Source organism: Caloenas nicobarica, chromosome 23, assembly GCF_036013445.1.
Source record: "Caloenas nicobarica isolate bCalNic1 chromosome 23, bCalNic1.hap1, whole genome shotgun sequence".
Classification (NCBI taxonomy): domain Eukaryota; kingdom Metazoa; phylum Chordata; class Aves; order Columbiformes; family Columbidae; genus Caloenas; species Caloenas nicobarica.
The window spans coordinates 4,339,273-4,365,767 of NC_088267.1; the positions used below are offsets into that span (position 1 = coordinate 4,339,273).

At 64.3% G+C, this 26,495-nt stretch overlaps 1 protein-coding gene across 1 annotated transcript; it reads right to left on the bottom strand.

Moving 5' to 3' along the window:
• Positions 1-385: 385 nt before the first annotated feature.
• On the bottom strand, positions 386-25,996 carry ADGRB2 (adhesion G protein-coupled receptor B2). Its single transcript, XM_065650428.1, is given in 33 exon segments — positions 386-923; positions 1,098-1,151; positions 1,282-1,386; positions 1,703-1,738; positions 2,346-3,001; positions 3,134-3,173; positions 3,348-3,443; positions 3,517-3,688; positions 4,572-4,670; positions 5,176-5,261; positions 5,381-5,447; positions 5,575-5,644; positions 5,899-6,049; positions 6,309-6,411; positions 6,654-6,757; positions 7,274-7,400; positions 8,361-8,404; positions 8,677-8,779; positions 8,854-8,929; positions 9,894-10,040; positions 10,115-10,223; positions 10,309-10,377; positions 10,471-10,665; positions 11,073-11,179; positions 11,299-11,400; positions 11,478-11,642; positions 12,364-12,528; positions 13,847-14,011; positions 15,189-15,353; positions 16,749-16,832; positions 20,770-21,563; positions 25,634-25,839; positions 25,841-25,996. Coding segments are annotated over 33 exon segments (5,013 nt in total). The 3' UTR covers positions 386-728.
• Positions 25,997-26,495: the final 499 nt, after the last annotated feature.

Sequence of the window (26,495 nt, forward strand, 5' to 3'; positions counted from 1 at the left end):
GCCTCCAAAGTTACTAATTTGCTCATAGATTAATTACCATGTAATTTACTGCTCTTGGCTCCCGCGATAAGACGCTCATTTGCGAGGCAGCGCGTGGGTGCGGGCTCAGCCCTGGTCAGCAGGATCCTGCAGGGCTGGGGTCTCTGGGGACCAGACAGGCTGGGGGTCCCCACTGGGTGACAACCGCCCCCCTCCCTGGCCAGACCCCCGACATGAAGCACTAAGCAGCGGCCGCGGCCCCACGGCACCACAGAGAGTGAACTTTTATTTCCAACAACGACAGCACCTGCCCCATGGGGTGGGGATGGTGGGGAGGGCTGGGAGGGGGCGGCCATGGGGCCCTGGCGGGGGGCGAGGGCAGCCCGGTCCCGGGTTGGGGCGGCCGCTCGCGTGCACACGGTGCACGGCGTGAAGAAAACATCCCGGTAGAAAAGAACGAAAATCCGACAGCCTGGACAGCCAGTCCTGCCCCGGGGGGTGCAGGCGTGATCGGTGGGTGAGCGTGGGGGGGTTACACGTGTCCCCTCCGCACCCGTGTCCGGAGGGTGGCAGGGAGGAGGAACCGCGCGAGGACGGGCGGGAGGCGGCTGCGGCCGGGGGGAGCGCGGTCCCTCCCGTGGGGACAGCTCCGGCCAGACAGGGACCCCCCTGGGCCACCGAGGGGGACGGAGCAAACCCAGCGTGGTGGCTCGTCCTGCCCGGGGCGATGGCGGTGGCGGGCGGGGGGGTCACACCTCCGTCTGGAAGTCGCCATCAGCCGCGTCCAGCCCGGCGCAGGGGCCCTCCCAGTCGGCGCGATGCAGCTCCAGCCGGTCCCGCTGGGCGCTGGGCAGGGACCCCAGTGTCATCGCCTTGAACGTGCTCCACGGCTTGGGCGGCGCGGCCGGCGCCTGCGGCCGCTGCTCCTCGGGGCTGGCCACGTCCTGCGGGGAGAGGGGACAAGTGGCCATGGTGTGTGGTGACACATGGCTCCGTCCCACCAGCAGCCACCCCTCAGGCAGAGCCACCCACCTCCACCCAGCTCTACAGAGGTCTGGAACCCTCCGGCCCCACCCGGGATGGGATGGATCAGTCCCCAGGGGTGCTGAGGCACTTACAGTGGCCGTGCTCTTCTCCCCACCGCCTGACGAGACGCTCCACCGCTTTTCTCGCTGTGGAAAAAGCCCCGGCGCTCAGCCCCTGCATCCTCCTGGTGATGCTCCATCTCCCCGGGATGTCCCAGGGGAGGCGGAGGGGTGCGGGGCAGCAGATCGGGGCAGGATGGGACCCCCAGGACCTCACCTTGGAGGAGCCAGCAGCCGGGGCTCGGTACCGGTCCAACGTATGAAACTTCTGGTTGAGCTCGTGGTAGAGCTCGGAGTGACGCTTCCGCGTGTGCATCACCTTCTGCGGGGCGAGGGCAGAGCCTGTGGTCACCAGCATCCAGCACGGCCCCGCGCCCCTCCAAACACCCCCACATCCCTGTCCTCCCCATCCCTGCCCCCCTGCCTCCTTGTGACACCCCAGCAAGCGGCAGAGCCCACCACAACACTCCCGCTTTAATCAAGAGCCAACGCTCGTTATTGCCTGGTTATTATAAAACTCGTCCCAGCTCGGCTGCTGGCAGAGCCAGAGGGAACTGGGGACAAGGTGGTTCGGTCCCCAGATGGCACTCAACCCCACGGTGGGCACCAGTGACACCCGCTGCCATGGCCAGACTTACCTCGAAGTCCAGATCAGAATATCGCAACCTCTTCCTCTGGCAGGGCCCGGAGCAGGGAGAGGAGATGGAGAAGAAAAGGGAAAGGTCTTTGCAGGTCCGGGACATGGGGAGAGCAGGGTAGGAGGGAAGCTCATGCCAGTCCTGTGCCATGCAACTTGTGGGGGGCAGAGCCTGGCTGGGGACATGGGGGTCCTGGCCGAGCTTGGGGACTGAGGTGAAGGTAGCCCCAAGGAAAGGTGGGAGCAGCGAGCACGGGGGCAGCTCATGCAACCCTGCACATGCACACATGCTTGTGCACGCTCTTGCACATTTGCACAACCCCCTCCCACACAGCTGGGACAAAGGGTGATGGTTTTAAACTAAAGGAGAGGAGATTCAGGTCAGACACGAGGAAGAAATCGTTGGCCCTGAGGGTGGTGAGAGCCTGGCCCAGGTTGGCCAGAGAGGTGGTGGCTGAACCATCCCTGGAGACATCCCAGGCCAGGCTGGACGGGGCTCTGAGCAACCTGAGCTGGTGCAGATGTCCCTGCTCGTGGCAGGGGGGGCACTGGGGGAGCTGGGAAGGTCCCTCCAACCCAAACCATTCTGTGATTCTATGATCTCCCTCCACTTTGCGTGTCCCCGGGCACGGCCCCCCGCTCACCTCCAGGGACCCCACTTTCATGGCGGAGCCGGGGACGGTGCGGGGCATGGTGCGGCTGCGCTCCGACAGCTCCGAGGCCAGGATCTGCCGCACCGTGGGGTGCTGCTTGAACTGCAGACCGTAGGGAGCCTTCACCGTCCCGTAGGGCTGGTTCAAGTTCACATTGACGTGGTCCACCGCAACGAAGCTGGGGTACGCGTCCCCCTCAGCCGCTGGGCGCCCCGTCCCGCCGGGCACCCCCTCCTCAGTGCTGGGAATGTGGGCGCTCTCCTCCCGCGGAAAGGGCTTGAGGCTGCCGGTCCGGCGAGGCAGCACCATGTAGTCGCTCTCCCGGGGGGGCTCGGGGGGGCCCCGCAGCCAGCCGTACTCCAAGGGCCGCAGGCTGCTCTCTGTGCACAGGTAGACGGGACCCGGCGTCTCCAGGTGCTGCACTGGTGGGTCACCCAGCTCGCTCAAACCCGCCACCACGTTGGGCGTCATCTTGGGGACCTGGACCAGGATGCTGGGGGGTGGGATGTTCCCTGGCAGGCTGGAGAAGCCCAGGCCACCCTCCGAGGTGGTGTTGAGTTTGGGGTCTTCGTCTCCGTCCAGGGAGATGCGGGACAAGGTGCCAGTGATGGTGGCGGGGTTGCAGGTGTTCACCTCCTTGAACAGCACTGTGGGCAGGGAGGGGGGTCAGAGCTGGTCCCGGGGGTCCCGTGGGAGGACAGGGAGGCTGGACAGACCCAGCGCACACTGCCTGTCCCTCCCAGGTATGGCACTGTGACATCCCTGTCCCCAGACCTCACCTGTCTGACACGCCAGGTCAACGTCCTTTTCAAAATCTGTCTATAAAAATACAGAAAGAGGGGAAAGAGAGAGAGAGAGAGGAGAGAAAGAGAGGGAGAGAGACAGGGAAATGAATGCATCTTGGCCAGCATGGGGAGCAGAGGGGTTTGGAAGGGGGACCCTGTCCCAGATGGGGGGAGCAGCCACTCCCAGCACCCCCTCTGCCGCACTCACCAGGATCTGCACCTGCCCGTTCTTGCAGGAGTCGGGCGAGTTTTCATTCTCCTCGCTCCTGCACCCCCCCATCTGACACTTCACCACGTCCTGGACCTGCGGGGACAGAGCCGGTCACGGCCCCGCGGCCAGGGTCCCCCCCCACGGCACCCCTCCGGGGTCACCCCACCTCTCGGCGCAGGAACCCGTGCACGGTGATGATGACGAAGCCCTGGACGGAGTTGAAGACGGCGAAGAGGACCTGGAAGAGGATGGAGCGCCGGTCGGTCATGGCGAGCACGGCCGACATCCAGGTCAGCGCCAGCAGAGGCAGGACCACGCAGGAGCTCCACAGCGATGCCCTGGGGCGGGGAGAGAGGGGCCGGGGTGAGCCTGCTGTGCCCCCGCACGGCCCCCCAAGCATTGCCCCCCAACCTGCCACAGCCCTCGAGCATCGCCCCCCAACCCGCACGCATGGCCGGGGCTGACGGCGCGTGCACGGAGACCTGAGCCCCAGCGCCCCGTGGCCCCTGCTGTCCCCTCTTCCTCAGTGTCCCCAGGTCAGCACTGGCTGGGTGCTCAGGGCGCTGCCCACATTAGGGTGAGGGGCCCGTGGGCTCCTTTTCCCCCGCAAGGCTGAGCCATTGGCACCGCAGAGCCAGCCCAGCCACGCGTGTCCCTGTCCCCGCACAGGCAGTGAGGGTGCTGGGGGGACACGGGACCACCGTCACCCTCCCACAGCCGCAAGAAGAGCAGAAGGGGTATTTTTTTCCTTGTTTTGCAGTGAATTTGGGGGCTGTTCCTATTGTAACTAAACCCCTGGGAGCAGGGACCTGGGCTGACCAAGGTGACAGTGGTCACAGCCCTCTGGATACGTCCCAGCCAGCACCCGTGGGGGCTCATGTGCGGGGAAGAGGGTCCTTGGGGACACCCCTGAGGCCAGGCCTGGCCTGTGCCCCACGGCGCAGAGCCCCCCATGCCCCAGGGAAGAGGAGCTGAGCCCCCCCCGCACCCCGGCGATGAGGTGACCTGCGGGAAGCCATGCCATGCAGAAGTGATGGCCGCGCTGGGACACGCGCACCCCGCGCCCGGGGCCACCCTGAGCACACAGCCTTCGCCCTGCCCGCGGGACCCCCGACCCGCAGCCCGGCCCCCCACCCCGGGGTGCCACCCAGCGCCCACCCCCTGCTCCCCGGGGTGCCAGGCTGTGCTCGGGGGCGCAGCGGGCGCGTGGCGGGCACTAACATGGCACTGCTGGCGGTGGCGGAGGTCATGGCCGCGCTGGACACCACGCCGCACTTGGTGCATTTCAGCAGCAGGTTGCCGCAGGGCGGGGGCTTGGAGCTACATGCCCACCACCCCCCCGGCGCCCCGCGGCCAGGACCGGGCCACGCGGGGGGAGCGAGGCCGTGGGAGAGCGGGATGGCGGGGATGGAGCGGGGGGTCAGAGGGATGGATGGATGGATGGATGGATGGATGGATGGATGGATGGACAGATGGACACGGGCAAAAAGCAAATGGGAGATGGGAGAGAGAAAGAGAGAGAGAGCCGGGTTAGTCGAGGGCGGCAGCAGTTGTTAATGACGAGCGGGGTGGCCAAGCGGCAGTGGGATGGGGGGACAGGGCTCAGCCCTCTTAGGGGGGTCTGCAGCGTGCAGCTCCCCCTTCCCCAGGCTCCCCCCCAGCTACTGCCCTTCCAGCAGCCTCTACCAAGGGGCTGTGGTTGCCCCTCGCTTGGCTCCCACTGCCCACCGGTGAGATGAAGCTTGCCCCAGCCTCAGCCCGCTCCCGGCAGAGCCCCCGCCATGGCAGGTGCTCAAGGACAGCCCGCGGGGCGCAGGGCACTTACCCAGCTCGCTGCTTTTTGGACTTATCTGAAATGCCGTCACGGGACATGAGCTTGTTGAACACGATGATGCCGACCAGCATGTTCACCTTGGGCGAGAGGAGCGCCGCGGTCAGGGCCGGGCACAGAGCTCCCCCGAGCCGGGACCGGTGGGAGCTGCCACACACCGGGGTGGGTTTTGGGGTCCAAGGCTTTGGGGACAGCTCACCAGCACGATGACAGCAGCAGGTCCCACGAAGGCGTAGAGCAAACCCCCCTCCAGCGAGAGCCAGCAGCTGCAGGGACCGCGGCGTGTCAGGGGCTGATGGAGAGGGGACACCCCTGTCCCCATCCCCTGCTCCTGGCACTGCCAGCCTGGAGCGGTCCCCGTACCCAGCCCTGTGTCCCCCTGTCCCCACGTACTAGCTCGCTGTCCCGTAGCCTTTGGTCCGTGTGAAGCCAACGGAGACGGCGACCACAAGCGCTGGCAACCCTGGAGACGCGAGACAAGGCTAGAGCTGCAGGGGGGTGACATCGCTGTCCCTTCCCAGCATCACCCCTGCGCCAGCACCATGGATGGGCACAGGGATGGGGCCCTTGTGGCAGCTCCCCGTGGCCCGGCTGGTCAGACAGTGCCACGCCGAAGACACCTGGGTCTGCTTTCCTCCATCGTGCCTCAGTTTCCCCTTCTGGTAACCCCGGAGGGGTGCGTGGTGCCTCCCTCCCAACCCCATCCCAGGCTCTTACCCCATCCCAAGCAGAGGAAACGCTTCCTGACCAGGCGTGTCCGGATCCGGCCGATCACCGCCAGGTAGGACTGCCAGGCCTCCGTCAGCACCCAGCAGAAGGACGAGAGGAAGAAGAAGTGGAGGAAGGCGGCCGTCATGGTGCACACGCCCTGCGGGGACACGGGCACGTCAGAGGGACACATCACGGCACCACCAGGGCCATGGACCTGGCACCGTGGTGGTTAAACTCCCACATCCAAGCGAGGTTTGTGTCAAAGCCACCGGCGCAAAGGATTTAATCCCGAGATCGAATTAATCCAAATCCAATCTGCTGCTGGGAGCCAGCAGGGCTGAGGTGACCGGCCGGGAAGAGAGGGCTTGGACCTCGCCTGGGGACCTTGCAAGGGGGGACAGGGTGGTGGCACCCACCTTGCTGAGCATCTGGGACTGGCCCACAAGGATGAGGATGTTGGAGGCCAGGATGGAGACGCAGAAGTTGAGCAGGATGATGGAGCGCTCCGACTTGATGAACCTGGGCGGGCAGGAGCTGCATGGGGCCAGGGCGCCAGCCTGCCCCATGTCCCTGCCCCATGTCCCTGCCCCATGTCCCCCACTCGCTGCTGGCCACAGACAGTGTGGGACAGTCCAGACATCTCTCCCAGCAGGCTTATTCCCCTCCCGCCGCGTTGCATTTAATCCCATTGATGCTGAGCCTTTGCTGCCCCCTCCCCATATGATCTCACATGCCAGGTGCCCCCCAGGTCCCCGTGTCACCTCCAGAAGGCAGCGTAGATCACCAGCAGGGTCAGCAGGGCCATGCAGGAGACGGCGCAGCCGATCATCAGCGGCACCGAGAGGGTGCCCGAGGGGTCCATGGCCTGGTGGGGAACAGGGGGGAGCGGTTGAGCCCCGGCCCCCCCACGGCTGCTCCCTGCCAGCCCCCTGCCGGGCCCCTCCACCCCCGGGTTGGGGACCCCCGGGCACCGGAGGGGGTCGGTGGCTCAGCCAAGGCGCCTTCCCAGGGACCCGTGCCCATCTCCATGCCAACGGGGGACGCGGGTGGAATAGCAATGGGGGGGATGCCTGGGGCCACCCCCTCCCCTCCTTGCACACAGCAATGCCCCACATCAAGCCCTATCGACCCCCACAGCACCCTGCTCACCCGAACCCACCCCTGGGGTGCCAGCGGGTGCAGGGGGTTCCCTTGGGTGATGGGAGACACCCCCTCACCCCTCCAGTGCCCTCCCAGCCCTGCCGAGGTGCCTGCAGGCAGCACAGCCTCTGCCCATCCTCATCCTCCCCCGGGACCCCCACCTCGGCAGCCTGGGGCTCACCCCCCATCCATGGCCCATGTGCCCTGCGGGCACGTCCTTGTCCCTGTCCCTGTCCCCTACCAGGTCCCTGGGCAGCTGGGCGAGGACAGCGAAGGTGGCGAGCTGGCGGCACTGGCATTTGGTGTGCGCGGGGAGGGTCTCCAGGGTTTGGCAGCTCTCCGTGTCCCAGTTTCCCAAGCCAGCGTCCCTGATTAATGGGACAGAGCAATTGGAAATGATCAAACGCACACGCAGCCCCTCGCGCCTCTCCCCAGTTAACCCTACACTGGCCCCTGCCTGGGGGCAGGCGGACGGGGGGGACACTGCCAGGGGACAGGTTAATCCCCCGGCTGTCACAGGAGGGTGAAGCCGTCCCTGCCTGGTGCTGATCCCCCTGGGGAGCAGTGAAACATGGAGGTTTGATTTTTAATCATCCCACTCAGGTTTTGGGGGAGCGAACCACAGCGGGAGGGGGCCAGGTTTGGGAGAGGAGGGGCGGGGGGGATGGAGCAGGCAGGAGCAGTTCAGGGGCCCCCCCAGTCCCCCCAGCATGAGCCATGGCTCATGCAGCACAGATGTGCTGCCCTAGAGGCGGGTGATGCCTCCCCCCTGCCATGGGGACCCCTCCTGCCATGGGGACCCCCTCGAGAGGTAGCAGGGAGGGAGGTGCCCCACGGTGACGCTGGCCACCGCTCCCGGCAAAACAGGGACACCGGGAACTGGGTCTGTGGGACAGCTGGGGACACGGCTCCCCCGGGCCAGGCTGAGACCTGCCACGCTCATCACAGCCACGCGCCTCCCCATCAACACGGGAGCTGGACTGGAACCAGTGACCCCGGGGCGCGGAGCACCCACGGGCACCGGGCTGGGGGGCCCAGCAGTGTCCCCCCCGTCGTGCCCTACTTTCCCGCGCTCCTGCCAGAGCACTGGGCTCCGCGCTAAATAATCGCATCTGGCAGGTTGGCGGCATCCGTCCCCGGCGTCACATCGATCCCGCGGCAGCACGATTCACCGGCAGCCGGAGGGGCTGAGCCATGGGAAGGGACTGTCCCCGCTCCCCGTCCCCCCCTGTCACCTCCCCAGGGACCGACGGGGTGCTGGGACAGCCCCATTGCCCAGCATTGCCCCAGGGGTGTCCCTGTCCCTCTGTGCCCTGCGCCCCACTCACGTCCTCGAGTAGTCCCAGGTGACACACTGCGGGTGGGACGTGCCCTGCGGACAGAGGGACGGGTTAGTGCTCCACTCCCCGCCCCGCTGCCAGCCCCAGGGGGGTGACCGGCCCATGGGGACATGCTGGGGACCTGTCCAGCTCCCCCAGCGCTGGCACGTCCCCAGCATGGGCACAGAGCCCAGTATTTGTGGCCACTGGCTGGGACCTGCTGGCCCCTGCCCTGCTCTCAGTGCCTGGGGGTGAAGGGGCTGGTCCGCATGGGACCGAGAGGTGACACAGTGACATGGTGATGGGACAGGAGGGGGACACTCACATTGATGATGTGGGACAGCTCCACCAGGACCAGGGGCTCCGCGGGCTTGGTCGGCGGGCGCACCGTCACCATCAGCACCTTGGAGGTGACAGCCAGGGGGGGCCTGCACGGAGGGGCACGGGCTGTCACAGGGATGGGGACACGGCCCAGGGGGACAGCAGGGGCAGCCCCACTCACCTGGGTGGGGGCAGGATCAGCCCCAGCGTGCGGTACAGCACAGCCCCGATGACAAAGTGGGATGACTCCTCTGTTTCTGCGGAGAGCACACGCACATGTGAGAGCACACACAGCTGCTCCCAACATGTGGGAGGGAACACACGCATGGCACAGACACATGGACACATGCAGACACGTGAGCTGGCTTGCACACTCACGCACGTGCACACTTATACACGTCCTTTCCCAGATGTGCACATTCCCAGATGTGCACTCAATGAATGCACAGCCCCTGACATACAAGCTCACACACGTGCACGCACATACACACGCTCATACACACACTCCCAGACATGCACGTTCAGATGTGTGCAAATGTGTGCTGCACTACATGCACACATGTGCCTGCATGAGCACAGCACCACACGTGCACTCACGCATGTACATACTTACAGATGTGCACACGCATGCACATTCCCAGATATGCATGGTCACACACGTGTACATCTGCACACTCCCAGGTTTGCACAGCACCACATGTGCATTCACATGTGCATGCTCATGTGTGCACATGCATGCACACTCCCAGACGTGCAGTCATGTATGTGCACAAGACCAAATGTGAAATTACACATGTGCATGCTCACACATGCACTCTCTCACATATGCACTCACACATGTGCACAATCCCAGATGTGCAATCACACATGTACACAGCACTAGATGTGCACTTGCACATGCACACTTGCGCACATGTACACACACAGATGTGCAAAGCACCAGATGTGCACTCACATGTGCATGCTCATGTGCACACACATGCACACTCCCAGATGAGCATGATTACATGTGCGAACAACACCAGATGAGCACACACACATGCACTCCCAGATGTGCACTCACGCATGCGCATAGCACCAGATGTGCACTCACCTGTGCACTCCCACACCGCCGCACCCCCCTGCACAGCCCCAGCCACACGCTCATTCCCACTCCTGCACACCCGTGCACACATCCATGCACACACCCGCGCACATCCCCGTGCACACGCTCACTCTTACCGGCAGACGTGAGGCTGAGCACCTCCCGGGGGATGAAGAGCTTGTCCTCGGAACTGCGGGCCCAATCCTTCATGCCCCGCCGCCCCTTCATGGGGAAGTTGATGTCGCTGGAGACGGCGGAGACGGGCTCCCTCTGGATGCTGATCACTGCCCGGGCAGAGCAGGTGTCACCGCCCGGCTCCGCGGCCCTGCCGTGGACCCGTGCCCGCCCCGCCGCTCACCCAGGTTGTCGGTGACGATGAGGGAGCTCTGGAAAGCCTTCAGCGCATCCCCCACCAGATGGATGAAGTCCTCCACCACCTTCATCAAGTGCACAGAGCCGGGCGAGACCTGCGGGCGAGGGAGCAGCTCCACAGCCGCCGAGACAACGTCCCCATCCTGCCCCAGCCACCCCCTTGTGCCCTGCGCCACTCACCTGCTGGGCGTCCTCCCACTTGTCCCGGTTCTCCGCGTCCACCATGTAGCTCACCACCTGGAAGAAGCGCTGCGGGGACGGGGCTCAGCGGGGCCGGTGTCTGGGGACCGACCGCTGCCACCTCCCCCAGGGCGCGTCCCTCGCCGTCCCCTGCCCCGCTACCTGCACATCCTCGGAGGACGGGGTGTAGGTGGCCCTCTTGAAGGTGTCGGTGACATTGCGCAGGATCTCCACGGAGAAGAGCAGGTCCCCGCTGTAGTAGGTCTTGCGGGCCATGAGCTCCAGCAGACTCCGCACCACCTGCGACATCCCCTCGCCTGCCAGCACCCGCTGCCCCTTGGCCAGGTGCTCCCGCAGCTTGTATGGGGGGGACAACAGTGTCACTTGGCCACCAGCACCCTCCCCAGCCATGCTCCTTGTCCCCAGCTCCCTTGCCATGTGCAGAGCCTGGGCAGTGGGAACACTGCAGAGCTAATTGCACTAATTAGGGCAGCAGCAGGACATGGGGGTCTGGGGGTTCATTCTCACCCTGAAAGCCATTTCCCAAGGACACTGCTCACACTGGAGTCCCCCTCCTGCTCCAGAACAGGGCCCCCCCTTTCCCAGCCCTGCCCAGGGAGCCCTGCCTCAGTTTCCCCATGCAATAAAGCAAGGCAGCTGCCAGGTTTCCCTGCCCGAGAGGGGTTGGCAGAGACTGGGGACAGAGCAGACCCCCAGTGACAGGGAGGGGAGGGCAGGGGGGCCGCGCCAGAGCGTGCACCTACTGAGAGATGCAAGTATCGGTACTCGTGGGAGATGCAGCGGGCGAAGCTGGGCACCCCCCAGTAGGCAACGCCGTGGGGGCTCAGCAGGCACCGGCGGCTGGCAGACCCTGCGCGGGAGAACCGGGTTTGTCACCGGCATGGGAACCATGTCTCCAAGGACAGGTGGCACTGCCCGGGACCCCGTTGCCACCCTGCTCCAGGGTGTGGGGGTTTCGGGGGTGCTTACCCGTGGCGTTGGGGGGACACTTGTTGTAGATGATCTCCCCGGCAGCTGTTTTCTTCCAGCTCATCAGCATCACATACTCGTCCTTGCACATCTCATGGTAGGCTGGGGGACAACGGGGGGGTTCAGGCGCAGGTGGGACACGGGGTGATGGGCACTGGGGTGATGGGGGTGTCCCCTACCTGGACACTTCTTCTCATTGCAGGTCTTCACCTCCTCGCCGCTGCCCTCGCAGGGGTAGCCCTGCACGCCCGTGCCCTCGCACATGCGGAACCGGCGCTGCCAGCCAGTGTCACACGTCTTGGAGCAGAGGCTCCAGTGGTTCCAGGGACCCCATTTGCTGTCAGCTGCAGGGATGGGGACACGGTGGGACACTTGGATCAGCATGGCGAGTGGCACCCGGGGGGACGAGGATGGGCTGATGGGCCCCAGCGGCGGTTGCCCGCCCCGCCCTGCCACGAATCAAAAGCCCCGCAGGGTATGAAATCCATGGATCAAGGATTTAAATCTCATTCAGACGAGCCCAGCAGCCCCGTCCAGCCCAAGGGCACCCTCGGCACATGGCAGAGCTGCTCCCTGCCCCGTCACGGCGCAGCCACCGCCTCCCTCCGCGCCCACCACTGAAGCCGGGGGGTCGAAGGACAAGACAAGGATGGGGTCGAAGGACAGGATGAGGACAGGGTCCCATCCTTTGGCCTGACTGCCCCCCCGCCCAGTGTCCCCCCATCTCCAGAGCCGCCCCCAGCCCTGCAAGAGCTCGCATGTGCTTGTGCACCCAAAGCACACCAGGATCTGCCACCACTGGGCACCGACGGGTCCCCAAAGCGTGGCACAAGGTGAATCCCCGGCTCCTCCAGCTGGGATGTGCCTGGAGGGAGCAACCGGTATGGGGGGGCTGCTGCTGATCCCCAGCATCACCCTTTGCCTCCTGCTCCTCGCACACAGCGGAGGGGACTGCCGGCATCCTGGTGTCACCGGCGGTGACACAAGGTGGATGCACGGCCGTGCACCGTGCCAGCAGCACCCCTGGCCTCCCCCCAGCTCCCCCCACAGCGCGCGGGGCCTTACTGGGACAGCTGGGGTTGGAGCACTCCCGGGCGTCGGCGTGGGCCCCCCGGCACTCGGCCCAGCCGTGGGCCGTGACGCTGCACTTGCGCGTCCGCTGCTGCGTGCCGTTGGCGCAGGTGACGGAGCAGCGGCTCCAGGCGCCCCACTCCAGCCACTGCCCTTCCACTGCGGGGACAAGCGAGAGGAGCAGCGTCAGCCCCCCCGGCCGGCGGCCCCTCGGCCGCGCAGCCCCGGCTTTCCCCGGCCCCCCGTGCAACGGGTCCAACCGACAGACGTGGCGGCTCCTCCTGCACCGAGAGCAACAGCCAGCGCCGAATCCTGCCCCGGACTGGGGGGCTGGCAGCAGGACTGGTGCGCACACCCCGAGCAGCTGCTCCTACAGCCCCGTGGCACTGCAATGCCCAGCCTGACACGCGGCCACGCTCATGGGGCCACGCGAGCCCCTGGCACCACTACACAACAAACCCAACAGCCCCAGCATCGCTCCACACCAAAAAACACCTTGAGGTGCTGGAGCGAGTTCAGAGAAGGGAACAGAGCTGATGAAGGGGCTGGAGCACAAGTGTGATGGGGAGCGGATCTGGGGTTTAGAGGAGTTTTAGATTGGATCTTGGGAACAATTTCTTCCCCAAAGGGCTGTTGGACATTGGAACAGGCTGCCCAGGGCAGTGGTGGAGTCACCATCCCTGGAGGGGTTGGACAGACGGACATGAGGTTCTCAGGGACATGGGGTAGTGCCAGGGGTGGGTAACAGTTGGACTTGATGATCTGGAGGGGCTTTTCCAACCAAAATGATTCCATTGCTCACTGCCAGACCTGTGAGCCCACCCGTGGGGACCAGGGCGGGTGGGGAAGGATTTGCTCTGAGCTCCCATTGCTGCAGCAGCAGCTCCACGGGGCAGCCACGGGAAAAGCCACATGCCGTGGGTGGCACATCCCTGCCAGAGCTGCCGCTCCCTGCGCACCCTCAGCTCCCTCCCGCTCCCGGCCTCGCCACGACACACACAGAGACGCCAGCCCCGATGTGGCATCATGCCCGGCCATCGCTGCAGACACCCCACGGCTGCCACCACGGCAGGGGGCAGGGACAGAGACGGCGCCGCCACCTGCGCGCAGACAGACCTTGCGACCCACCCCCTTTGCCACCTCCCTGGTGCCCCGTGATGTCCCAGTGTCACCCCAGTGCCAGCGCTGTGCCTGCCGCGGGGACAGTCCGTGGCAGCAGATGGGCGAGGAAGGAGCCAGCTCCTCTGCAGTCCCCAGGCTGGTCGCTCTGCCCGTGGTGGGGCTCGAGCCCCCCAGCATTGCCGACGGAGCTGGCTTTCCATCAGGGACAGGAGGGTGCACCCATATCAAGCACCCACGGGCTGCCCCAGGTCCCCACGGCGGTGCCACCCGTCCCTCACAGTACCGATGGCCCTGATGACATCTCCTGGCCTTCCCGGGGGGTGACGGAGGAGCAGGGGGAGCGGGGGGTACTGACCCGGGCAGGTCGCGATACTGCAGGGCTTGGCCTGCAGCTCGGGGCCCTCGCAGGCTTTCCCTCCGTGCCGCGGGGCCGCGCAGCGCCGCGTCCTGGTCCTGGCCCCTCGCCCGCAGGTCACCGAGCACAGGCTCCATGGGGACCACTCCTCCCAGGCGCCACGAACTGCAACACAGCACAGCGCCCTCGCCTCCTCCTCCTCCTCCCTGCACCCAGGGGTCCTGCCCATCGCAGACCCCCCGTGCCCCAGGACAGAGGTGTGGGACAGTCCCCATCTCCGCTCTGTGTCTCACCATCATGCCCAAGCCCAAACCTCGAGGGCTCTGAGCAGGCAGCGGGGCCACTGCCGCTCCCTGCTCTGCTCCAGTGCCAACTTTGGGGTCCCGGTACCGGCGGCGCATGTCCCCCCACACCAACACACAGCCCAGCGCGCCCCAGCCCACACAGACACACCGGGCATGGCCGCCTCACATATACATCGCATCCGCGGAGTTCATTTCGCAAGGAAGGGAGCGGGGACCATACAGTGCACAAGCATCCCAAAGGATGCTCCTCCACGAGCTGCCACCTCCCTGCAGGGCTGTGCTCCCGGTACGGATGGAAGCAGACACCTGTGTGTTTTGGGGGTGCAAAGCCCTGGAAACATCCCAGACCCGGCTGCCACTGCAGCATCCCGAGGCCCCTCCGATTCCCAGTGTCCCACACGAGACAGACGGACACACCACAGACAAACGGGCCCAGTGAGACCCCCGGCATCCTGCCTGTCTGCTCCTGCCCACAACCTGCCTCAAAGCCCTGAGCAGCTCAGCCCCCTCCTGCCCCGTGCGAGGGGGAACCCACCATCACACCGTCCCGACAGCCGCCCAACCCCACGTCCCCCGGCGCAGGTGCCAGCCCCACATTCCCCCAGCACAAAGCCTCGGGGACACCCGGGGGAAGCCCCGAGGGGGCATGGAGAGGAGTCACCAGCCCAGCTGCTTCCAAGGCAAAACCCCCAGCAGCAGCACTGGTGACATGGGGCACTGGGGCACCCATTCCAGACACACCCCCAGCTTGCTGCATCCCATGTGATTTCCCAGGAGCTGGTACAACTGGGAAGGTGAGACAACGGGGGAACGGATGCTAGCGGCGCTCAGAGCAGCCCAGCACACGATGCTTCCATGCCAGCATCGCCGCACAGAGCCCCACCTTTGTACAGCACCCCCCACCTGCAAGAGCCCCCACAAAGACATGTCACAGCCACCCATCCACCCAGCCCTTTGGGCACCGACCCAGAGCCCCATCAGTGCTGGGCACCCCCCAGCTGGCAGCAACCCCCCCAGTGTCCCCGTGCCCCCCGTACCTGGGCAGGTGGCCGTGTTGTTGCAGGTGCGCGTCTCGCGGAGCAGCCCGCTGCACAGCGTCCCGTAGGGCGAGGAGACGCAGGAGCGCGTCCGCACCTGGGAGCCCTGCCCGCACGTCAGCGAGCACACGCTCCACTGGGACCACTCCTCTGCTGCCGGGTCCCCTGCGGGTGACACGGAGCCTGAGGGACAGTGACTGCCCTGGGGGGGACGGGGAAGGTCACCGGATCACAGCATGGCTGGGGTTGGAAGGGACCTTTGGGGTCATTCAGTCCAACTCTCTGTTAAAGGGCAATGGAGCTGGGGAAGGGGCTGGAGCACAAGTGTGATGGGAGCGGCTGAGGGAGCTGGGGGTTCAGCTGGAGAACAGGAGCTGAGGGGAGACCTTCTGATCTCTGACCTGCCTGAAAGGAGCTTGGAGCCAGGGGGGGTCGGGCTCTGCTCCCCAGGAACAAGCGCCAGGACCAGAGGAAACGGCCTCAAGTTGCACCAGGGGAGGTTGAGGTTGGATCTGGGGAACAATTTCTTCCCCAAAGGGCTGTGGGGCATTGGAACAGGCTGCCCAGGGCAGTGCTGGAGTCACCGTCCCTGGAGGGGTTGGACGGACGGAGATGAGGTTCTCAGGACATGGGGCAGTGCCGGGGTGGGGGAACGGTTGGACTCGATCATCTTGAGGGGCTTTTCCAACCAAAATGATCCTGTGATTCTATAAAGCAGAGTCACCCAGAGCAGATCACACAGGATCGCACCCAGGCAGGTTTTGAATATCCCCAGAGAAGGAGATATTTAACCACCTTCCTTAAACCACACAAAAACTATCCCAATAAGGGCTGGGGCACAGGATCGCACCCGGCACAGGGAACCGCATCCAGCGGGCAGCGTAGGCAGCGCAGGCAGCCCAGAGCGGTTCCCTCTCCCCACCCAGGCACGGCATTGACATTTACAACAACCCAGCTCTTATTAAGCTTGATGATGTCGCTGAAGCTATTGGACAGGCCAGAAGCAAAGGCCATCAGTTTAAATTAAAAAGGAATATATGGAGGAGGGCTCCGAAGGGGACGATTTGTCCCGGAGACAGGCAAGACGCAGGCTGCGGAGCAGGGCTCCCGCGGAGGTGACAATGCCCCATGTCACATGCGGACCCCAGGGCCACCACTGGGGTCACCCCAGGCTCCCCCAGCAGCTCCCAGGGGGATGGGACCCCCGTGAGCATCCCAGCACGGAGCAGATCAGCATGCCAGGCACACGGAGCCCATCCATCTCCCGCTCGCCTCCGAGCCCTCCGACCATAAATCAAGGGGGGTTGGGGAGGGGGGAGCAGCGCACTCAAGTTAGCCAGATGGATTTGCCAAATAAATACATTTGAACTAAACAGTTAATGGATTTTTTTTTTCGCTTTACAACTCTCGGAGGAAGGTGTAAAGGAAAAGAATATACGAATGGAGCAAATTAAGTTGCTTCGTGGGCAGGAAGCAAAGGGAGTCGCTCCATCTCCATCAGCCCAAGCCCCATGTCACCAGTGTCCTGTGCCTGTCCCCACACTGGGGCAGTGCCAGTACCTGTCTGGGCCATGTAGACACCTGGCTCGTCTGCCGACCGTGGCCACTGGGTTTTCACCTTCAGGTTCTCCTCAATCTCATTGCCTGGAAGAAAGAAGGGCTGTGGTGAGAGCGGGCAGGGGACGGGGATGGCGACGGGCCACGGTGGGTCAAGGGACATTGCAGGGGGGACCCTGGCACCCAGCTCCACATTGAGCACCACGTGGCATCCTTGAGGGCTAGAGATGGTTGAGCACACTCATAGCCCCTCAAAATGTGTCGCAGCTCCCCCAAAACACATCGCCCCCCATCGCAGGGGCTGCAGCTGGAGCACAGCTGGGGATGCCATGTCCCCAGGGCGGTCGGGGTGCCCGTGTCCCCGCAGTGCTGGGCAGAGGTGCTCTGCGTCCCCACTTAACAGCTTGCTGCAGTGAGGTGGCACAAATTTATAGCTCGGCTCACCAAAAATAACAAGAGATCCATCAAGAGCACTTGGCGTGAAATTAACTGGCATGTGGAGGGCTCGGCGGGACGCGCGGCTGCAGGCGCAGGGGGTGACGCCTTCCCCGGCCTCCCCCGCGCCCCCCAGGCCACCCCACATCCTGCAGCAGGGTCCCTTGTCCCCAAACCTGGGTGCAGGATGCTGCTGAGTTCCCATGGACAGTACATCAGCAACACCTGCAGGTGATGTACGAACCCCAGACAGGGCTCTTAGTGCCCTAAACCAGACCCAAATTGACTGACTTTTCCCTTCAATCCAGTGTAACCCCTGCCTGGCCCTGTCCCCTGCTCGGGCTCCTCACTGTCACCTCCGGCCACCCTTGGCTCCTGTCCCAACACATCCCACTCCGTGGCATGGGGGGTGCAGGGGGACCCAGGGGGACCAGGGGCTGCCCTGGGGGGTCTGTCCAGCCACAGGGCCAAGCTCCCCACGGGGCTGCCCGCCTGCATGAGCAGCATGGCAGAATTACACCCTTCACGGCAAGTGCCCGCGGAAAACCATAAATCCTGAGGATATACGAGGGCCCTCTCCCTGGCGGTGTTCGACAGAGACACCAAATTCAATTTCCTTCTGAGAGCACTAAATCCCCGGCTGTCAGCACAGGGCGGCTGCGGCCATCCCATGGATCCTCCATCCCCAGCATCCTCCATCCCCCGCATCCTCCATCCCCTGCATCCTCCATCCCATGGATTCTCCATCCCCGGCATCCTCCATCCCCCGCATCCTCCATCCCATGGATTCTCCATCCCCTGCATCCTCCATCCCCTGCGTCCTCCATCCCATGGATTCTCCATCCCCGGCATCCTCCATCCCCCGCATCCTCCATCCCATGGATTCTCCATCCCCTGCATCCTCCATCCCCTGCATCCTCCATCCCATGGATTCTCCATCCCCGGCATCCTCCATCCCCCGCATCCTCCATCCCCTGCATCCTCCATCCCATGGATTCTCCATCCCCGGCACCTGCGCCCAGTCCTGCCCCGGGGGTCCCCCACCTCCCCACACTGTGTCATGTCTGCTGGGCTGCAAGGGCAGGGGGGCTCTTTTGGGGAGCCCAGGATGTCCCCCAAGGCCGGTCGTGTCCCCACAAGCCAGCAGTCATGGCATCGACTCCCCAGGGGCTGGTTTCTGAAGAGTGATGTGTTCGGGGCAGCCTAGAGCTGGAACTGCTCGGCCGTGGCACTGTGGGTCCTGTGCCCCACAAAGATCCACCCCACTATTGCATAGCTGCAATGTGCCCAATGTCACCCCACAAATTTTCAACCCCATCCCCACACCCACCCACGCTTTCCACCTGCGTGGACTCAGCACCACATTTCACTGGAGCTGCACCCCCCCAGCTCCAACCACGTCCCCCCCGGCCCCAGGGGAGAGCTGTGCCACGGAGGGGACAGCACGGAGACCCCAGGGACACGGCGGCTGGCAGTGGGGATCCCGGGGAGCGGCTGGGCGGGTGCCAGCCCCCGCGTCGCTGCGCGGCTGCGGCGTTCGGCGGAGCGGAGCCGGTGAGATCAGCGCTGGGCGCCCGCCAAGGCTGGGCTCACAGGCGCCATTCAGCCCCCCAGCCCTGCCTGTCACTGTCACCCTGAAAGGCGGCCATTCTCACCCGGGGGGGAGGCCAGGTGGGTGCCCGGGACCCCCCCCTCGCTGCCATCAAGGGTGCTCTGTGCTCCGGCCTGTGGTGCAGCCCGGTGATGCTGGGGAGCCCCGGGGGGGACGTGGCGCAGGGGCTGGCAGCGAGCGGCACACGGGGCGGCCGAGGCAGCGGTGCCGCAATAACACAATAACATTGTACCTCCGGGTGCCTCCAGGTTTTAATTGAATGTCAAATGTAATTTGGGGAAGGAGCGGGAGTTCGTGCAGCCGCTCTGCAGGCGGCTCCGTGCCCAAACTTGCCAGGTCTGCGGGGATTCCCCTCTCCAGCATCCCCTTTTTGAGCCATGCTCAGCATCACTAACCCCCACCAAACCAGCCATGGGCATCACCAACCCCCACCAAAGCCCAGGGAACCAAAGGCATGGGGCATCCTCCAGCCCTCCACCACCCTCCATCATCCCTGGGTGCCCCGAGCAGAGAACCAGCCAGGTCGAGCTCAGGGATGGCACCTGAACCAGGCACTGAGCTCTTAATCGCCCACGAGGAGTTGCATTTAAAAGGAAAAAAAGAAGAAATAAAGTAAAATCAGCTCAAGCAGCTCCCCTTGGGATGAGGCGATTTATAACCCTGCAGCTGTAACGGACCAGGGATTTAGTCGGGGGATCTGCCTGTAATGACATTTAGCTCCAGAAATAAATGCTAAAGCCCAATGAAATTATATATATACCCACAGCCCATCACCACCACCTAATCTGCTGGATAAAGACCCTAAACAGCTAAGTTGGGGATTGCTCCTCCCCACGCATCTCCCAGGCCTGGTGCAGGGTGAACATCTGGCCAGATGTGCACCCAAAACCCCCGCATCCCCTCGCTGGGCTCAGCAGAGATGCCCTGCAGGTGACAGGAACACTTGGGCAGCCTGACCCTCGTGCCTGAGGTATGGGTGAACATGGCTGCTTTATCTTCACTTGAGGTTCCTGCAATTCTGTAACGAGCAAATGGCTTCATTCTGCCTGGTTAATAGCCCGGCCGCGCCGTGCCACCGTGCCGTGACATCCTCCCTGGAATAACAAGCGCCCGAGCCACAGCAGTCAAGGGTAATTTGCCATGGGAAAGGGTCATTTTACCTGCAAATTGTTTTCCACGTCTCCACCAATGCAGAGTGACAGGGCTTTCGCTCTGGGCTCGCAGTGGGGCGAGCAGCAGCCCCGGGGCCGTGCAGGCTGTGCCAGAGCAGCCGTGGCAAACAGCTGGGGCTGGTGGGGAGCCGTGCTAACAGGCCAGGGCAGAGAGAGCTGCGGCTCAGCTGAGCTTGGCCATTGCTCAGGCGAGGTGCACCTGGAGCTGCGAGCATGCTCAGGATCTGCGCTTTGCATGGCGTCCCTGCGCTGGGCACAGCACCCAGTTTGGATGCTTCTCTTGCAGGAAGCACGTACAGGCAGGATTTACCCAATGTATGGCTTCCTTGCTCTGTGCACAGCACGCAATTTGCACCCTCCTATCCCAGGGCGTTTGTACAGGTAGGATTTCTCTATTGCATGACTTCTCTGCTCCGTGCACAGCACCCAGTTTGCACCCTCCTGCCCAAGGGAGTGTGCACAGGCAGGTTTGCCCTTTGCATGACTTCCTTGCTCTATGCACAGTGCCCAGTTTGCACTCTCCTGTTCCATGAAGCATGCATGGGTAGGGTTTATCCATTGCATGGCTTCCCTGCTCTGTGCAGTGCCTGATTTGCACCCTCCAGCCCTGGGGAGTGTGCACAAGCAGGATTTATCCATTGCACAACCTCCCTGCTCCGTGTGCAGCACCCAGTTTGCACCCTCCTTCCCCAGGGAGCGTGCACGGGCAGGATTCACCCATTGCACACCCTCCCTGCTCCACGCTCCGGGAAACACGCACGGAGCAGGAGGCTCATCCCCAGGGCTCCCCCTGCACCCCACTCACCGTGCGGGACCTCGGGCAGGTCGATATCGTTGGCATTCGCAGAATGCAGGTCCGGGGGGCAGCAGTCGCTGGCGGCGGGCGGCGGGGCGGGCGTGCGGGCGCTGTGCCGGGTGCCGTTGCGCCGCGGTGCCGGGGGGGTCCCCGCCTGGCAGCTGCAGCCGGCGTGGGTGAAGCCGCAGCGGCGGGCGCCGGGCGCCTGCAGACACTCCTCCAGCCAGCGGCAGAGCACGCTGCAGGTGAACTGGCTGGAGTTGTTGTTGTTGATGAGCAGCACCTCCACGAAACGGAATTCCAGGGCTTGCGGGGCCAGGAGGCGGGGGGCCGCCTCGGGCTCGGCCGCCAGGCACAGCTGCACAAAGTTCTTGTCGAAATGGAGGAAGGTGAAGGGCCCCGCGCCTTCGCACAGCTCCAGCTCGGCTTCCTCCTCCTCCTCCTCCGGGCGCTGGTGGGCAGGCGGGGGGCTGGTGGCCTCGCCGCGGGGGTCGCAGGTGTAGTTGGCCAGGTAATGGTCGAGCGGCAGCACCATGGGCGAGAAGTGGGTGCAGACCTGCTCCTCCCGGTTGAAGCGGAGGTAGAGCGAGTATTTGGTGGGGTCGGGGTTCTCCAGGGTCCAGGAGCAGCCGGAGGAGATGGTGGGGAAAAGGTCCTTGAGGGAGAAGGAGCCGTAGAGAACGCCGGAGGCCAGAGCGGAGCAGGCGCTGGGAGCCGGGTCGAAGCCCCACGTGAGCCACAGGACAGACGATATCACAGCCAGTAAGAGGGGACCAGCAGCGGTCATCCTATGGCATTTGCCCTGGGAGAGAGACAGACGGAGAGACAGACAGACACTTACTGGGAGGCACAGAGCTGGCATGAGGTGAGGGGGCCAGGGACCTGCACAGAGTCCCGGCCGCTGTGGGAGCAGCATCCCAGCTGGTCCATGGCCACAGCCGCCACCTTGCAGGCAGGGGACAGCCAGCGGTGACCCCTGCGCTGTCCCCCAGGCTGTGCCAAGGCAGCTCCCAGCCCTGGGACCACGCAGCACGGACCAGGGATTCACCCCAAAACCCCCAGAGCAGAGACCTGGCTCCCCCCGCAGCCAGTGGACCCCAATGCAGAGACCCCCCTGCCCTTGGAGCCAGCCAAGCACAGCCCGGGCAAGGAGCCACCGAACAGCTTCTGCCCAGACGGGGCTATAAAAATCCTTGTAGCTATTGCTGGTGCCCCCGAGCACCGTGGGGACAGGCTGGCAGCTCAGCAGAGGAGCCCGGGGCGATGTGCTGGGGGTGCACGGGCAGCCCAACAGTGCGGTGTCCCCCCCGACCTGCCACAAGAGCCCGGCACAGGGCGAGCAAGTGTTAAAGTACATATTTCTTGGACGTCACGCCGGGTACGCAGCAGCATCGCCGTGGATAGCTTTTTAATAACTCATTAATAAAATAATGCACGCGGTGGCCTTATTAAGCGGGACCGGAGCACGGCTGTACAGTGGCAAAGGCCACCGCGCGCATGGCGGCACCGCTCTGCCGGGGAGCCTGCGCCCGGGGCAGCCCCGGGGACGGCGGGGGACGCTCAGAGGTGGCCGCAGGGGACGGATGCCACTCCAGAGACTGATTTCCAAAAATCACCAAGGTCCCTGCTCCCCTCCATTCCAGTCACGCACGGGGATGCCGAATGCTCAGTGCAACACCAGGATGCTCCTCTCCATCCCCGAAAAAACATCTCCAGCTCCCAAATCAGGCAGCGGTACCGGGGCATCCCCCTGCTCATTGAGGAGGGAGCCTGAGCCTCGGCCAAGCCTGCGCTGAAGCCACGACGGGCACATTAGGGAGCTAAAAATAACCCAGCTCTCATGCAACAGGCTGGCGCTGGCTCCTGCCGCCCCGGCAGCGTGGGGAGAACGGGGCTGGAGCAGCCAGCTTGGGGCTGGATCCAGGGAGGACACCCCAATGTAAGCAGGGAGATGTGGGGCAAAAGAAAACCCCGCTTGCCTGTGGCCACTTCCACCCTCAGGACATCCCAGGGAATTCGGCAGGAGACCCCCCCACCCACGGAGCCGAGGGGCAGCCGGAGCGGGCGTCCCCCACTGGTGCTGCTCAAGCACCCAGCAAAGAATCACATCCCTCCACTGCTCCGGGAGAGCTGGGGATGGGAGGAGGAGGAGGAGGAGGAGGAGGAGGAAGAGGAGGTCAGGCAGGGACATGCTGCCGCTCTGCAGCGAGCTCCCGGGGCTCCCGCAGCCTGGCAGGGACACAAGATGGTGCTTGCTTCCCTCGCCCGGGAGCAGCGAGGAGCGATGCTCGGGCACCGCCAGCCGCTCATCATCCCTCCTGCCCGGCTCCTGCCGGTGCCCAGCCTGCCCGCGCCGCTGCCGCCGGGGCAAACCAGCCACTGGAAGGCTCAGTGGGGACGGGCACAGCTACTGCCAACGCTTCCCCAGGCTCCACATGTTTATAACACAGTGCCATGCAAGAGCCAGGTGCTCCAGACCACGGGGAGCTTCCCTCCACTCCGAAAACCTGCTGGGGCTGCGGCTGCAGCTGTCCGAGAGCCCAGCACCGCGCCACGGCTGCTCCCGAAGGCCAGGGCTCGTTAAGAGCAGATCAAATCTGAAACAGCTCGTTCAGCACCAGCCCCGCTCCCCGCAGCGTTTGCTGTTGCTGCTGCAGTGAAAATATTTCACTGAGCTGCACGCTGGGCCTGAGAAGATATTTAACATCTGGGGCACCGAGTCACCCGGCTCAAGGAGGGGCCACCGTCACCCCCTACCTGGCACCGCGGCAAGGACGTGGCACCCTGCAGCGTCGCCGTCGGTGTGCTCCGGTGAGCCCAGCCTCGCCGGGGTGCCCGGGCGCAGCCCCGCTGCCCGTCGCCCCTCCAAAATGGTCCATGCGGGAGAAACCACCCGGCAGCTGCATCCCGGCACCGCCTGCTGATGGGGGGATGCTGGCTGCCCCCAGGGACCCATCGTACCCAACCACCTCGCTGGAGCGGGCGCTGCTCCCTGGGGACGGCACCCAATGCACGGCTGGCACAGGCTGGCACGCTCGCCCACCTCAGCCACCCTCCAGCCCCTTCCATGCGCCTTTGTTCCCCGCCCGGGCGCGGGGAAGGGGGTGGGTTTTTAATTAAAGCTTTTAAAGAGCCATCACAGAGCTCGGAAGCGACTGAGCGGAAGCGACATCCCAGGCTCCCCATCCGCAGCCCGTCTCCGTCGCTGCCATCGCATCCCGCCGGGTGCTGGTAACCGGCAGGACACGACCGGGGCTCGGCATTCCCTTGCCAGCAACCACAGCACGGCAGGAGGAGGGACCGCTCCATGCCAGCCCCGCTCACGCCGCACAAACAGGTTGTTTCCCTGAAGATGCTTCGCGTGAATGGGGATTTCGGCGTGGATCTGGTCCAGCTCCATCCTCCCGGCACGGCGGGGGCCGGTTCCTGACCATCGCGCTTTTGCTCTGCTGCGGCTGCCCCTCTCCAGCCAGGCAAAGCCAGAAACAACAAACCAGCCCCAAAAGTGATAAACGGGCAACACTAAGCCCCGCTGGCATTAATAATCTGAGAAACGATTAATAGCAAAGTAAAGGAGATTTGGGTTTTAAGAGACACGGTTTTTAACCCGACACTGTTCTTTTAATAGGCTGTAGAAAATATACGATGCATGAGAATTCCTAAGGCAAGGATAGCTCGGGACAAGGGCACAGGGTAAGGAAGAGCCGGGCAGTCCTGGGTGCTGAACCACGGCAGGAACAGCCTCATTCCCCGCAACGGCATCTGGGGAGGAGCGGGCTGGTGGTGGCACAGCACGGCACGGCCATGGCACAGCTCCCAACCCACGGGACCACATCCCTGCCTGCCCAGCGGTGATGCCGGCGAACAAAGCGCCGTAACGAGCTCTTCCTGCCGGGAGAGTCCAGAACCCTCCAATTTCCAGGATCTTCACTGGCGCTTCAAAGGCATCCGGGAACTTCAAAGCCGCCTCCGCCACCTCCATGCTCAGCCCTCGCCGCCCTGCGCTCATCCTCCCCGTGCCAGGGACCCCCAGCACCGAGCCCGGCACCCACACAGCCTCCCTGCCAGCTAATTAACGCTGTGAGCATCACCGCTGAGATCACAGCCCCCCGAAAACACGGCTTCCTGCAAAGGCATGTGTGCGCACCTGCGTGTGCACACGCGTGGGTTCCTGTGCACGCATGGGCACTCACTGGGAAGACGGGTATCAGTGCCGCTTCCACCCACCGCGGCACAACCCCCCCGGCTCCCAGGACCACGTTCTCCCCCCTCAACGCTCCCATGTCTCCCCCTCTCCCTCTGGCGTCCCCGGCGCGCTGCCACCACCTTTCCCGAAGCTGGCAGGCTGGCAGCAGCGCCGAGCGGTAATTAATGGTGCCGCTTTGCCAATCAGTGGCTCAGCCGCGCTCGCACTGGCAAGCACAGGCCTTTTTATTTATTTTACTTAACTGCTGTTGGTAAAACTCCACTCCAAAAGCACGGCCGAGAGACAGCGCAGTGAAATCTCCACCGGGATTAGGGATTACGCTCCGCCAGGGAACGGCGTGTGCTGCCTCCCCGCTCCACGGCCGCGGGGGTCCCTGGGGGCGAGCCCCCCCCGGCAGCAGGGCACCCGCAGGGGCTGCAGCAGCCGTGGCTGCTCCTGCCGCTCTCCCACGGCCTCTTCCGAGTCGTTTCCACGTCACTGGGATGCGGCTCCCTCTTCTCCATCAGCTCCCTCCTGCCCTGGCACCGCACAACAAAGGGACGGGGGGGGCTGAGAGCCCCAGGAGGGCTCCAAACGGGGGGTCCAAATTGCAGGGGTGGCAGCAGGGAGGTGGAAGCCTGGAGGTGTGTTCATGCTGGAGGGGGATTTTTTGTTTTGTAACTCATCGTTTCAGCCGGACCCAGATCCAACGGGAACTTCCAAGGTGCCTCAAGGAGAAGAAGGGACCTGGCTCCATCCCACTCTTGGAGGACATCAAGAATGAACAGACGGAACGAAAGCGGGAGGGGACACAATGGCCCTCGCGAGCACCGAGGAGCTACGGAGCCTCTGATGTTTGGCAACCGAGCTGGGTGGCCCAGAGCCAGCCCTGTCCCCATCAGAGGACAGCACCATGGTCGGAGATGAGTTTGCAGGGCCCCGCTCCAAATTCCCGTGGAAAAGCATCGAGGCGTCACAGCAGTCCAGCCCCATGGGCTGCGTGGGTGCTGGACCAGGGCTGGCGGCTCGTTCCGTGGTCCATCTGAGCATCATCTTCCTCTGGGCAGGGTGGCACGGGCAGCCCTTCTTGCAGCACAGGACCTTGGCAATGATGGGAATAGCCTGGGTGAAGGAAAAAGCATCAATTCCTGCTTCTCTGGGCAGGCGGCTGGTGCTCACGAGCCCCTGGGAAGGACAGAGCTGGCTGCAGCTCTCCGGGCAGAGGCCGGTACCCCCGGCACGGCGGCGGTGTCACACTGGGGAGAAAAGCCGGGCTGCCAGAGATCCTTAGAGGTGTTGAGAAGAGCCGGAGGCAGCCGGGAAGAGATGGCACCGTGTCCCGGGCGCTGGAGCACCTCTGCTGTGCAGATGCCGGTCACAGAGCAAGCCACCCATGATGCCAGCTCTGTATCCATTTTGTCTCCAGCACAGAGCAAATTTGTAGGATCCCAGCTTCTTGCAAACTCCTTGGATCAAAGCAGGGTCTGGCGACAAGGCTTGACGAGCAGCCGGGCAGGCCTTGAGGAGGAGCTGCTGCCAGGCTCCAGCA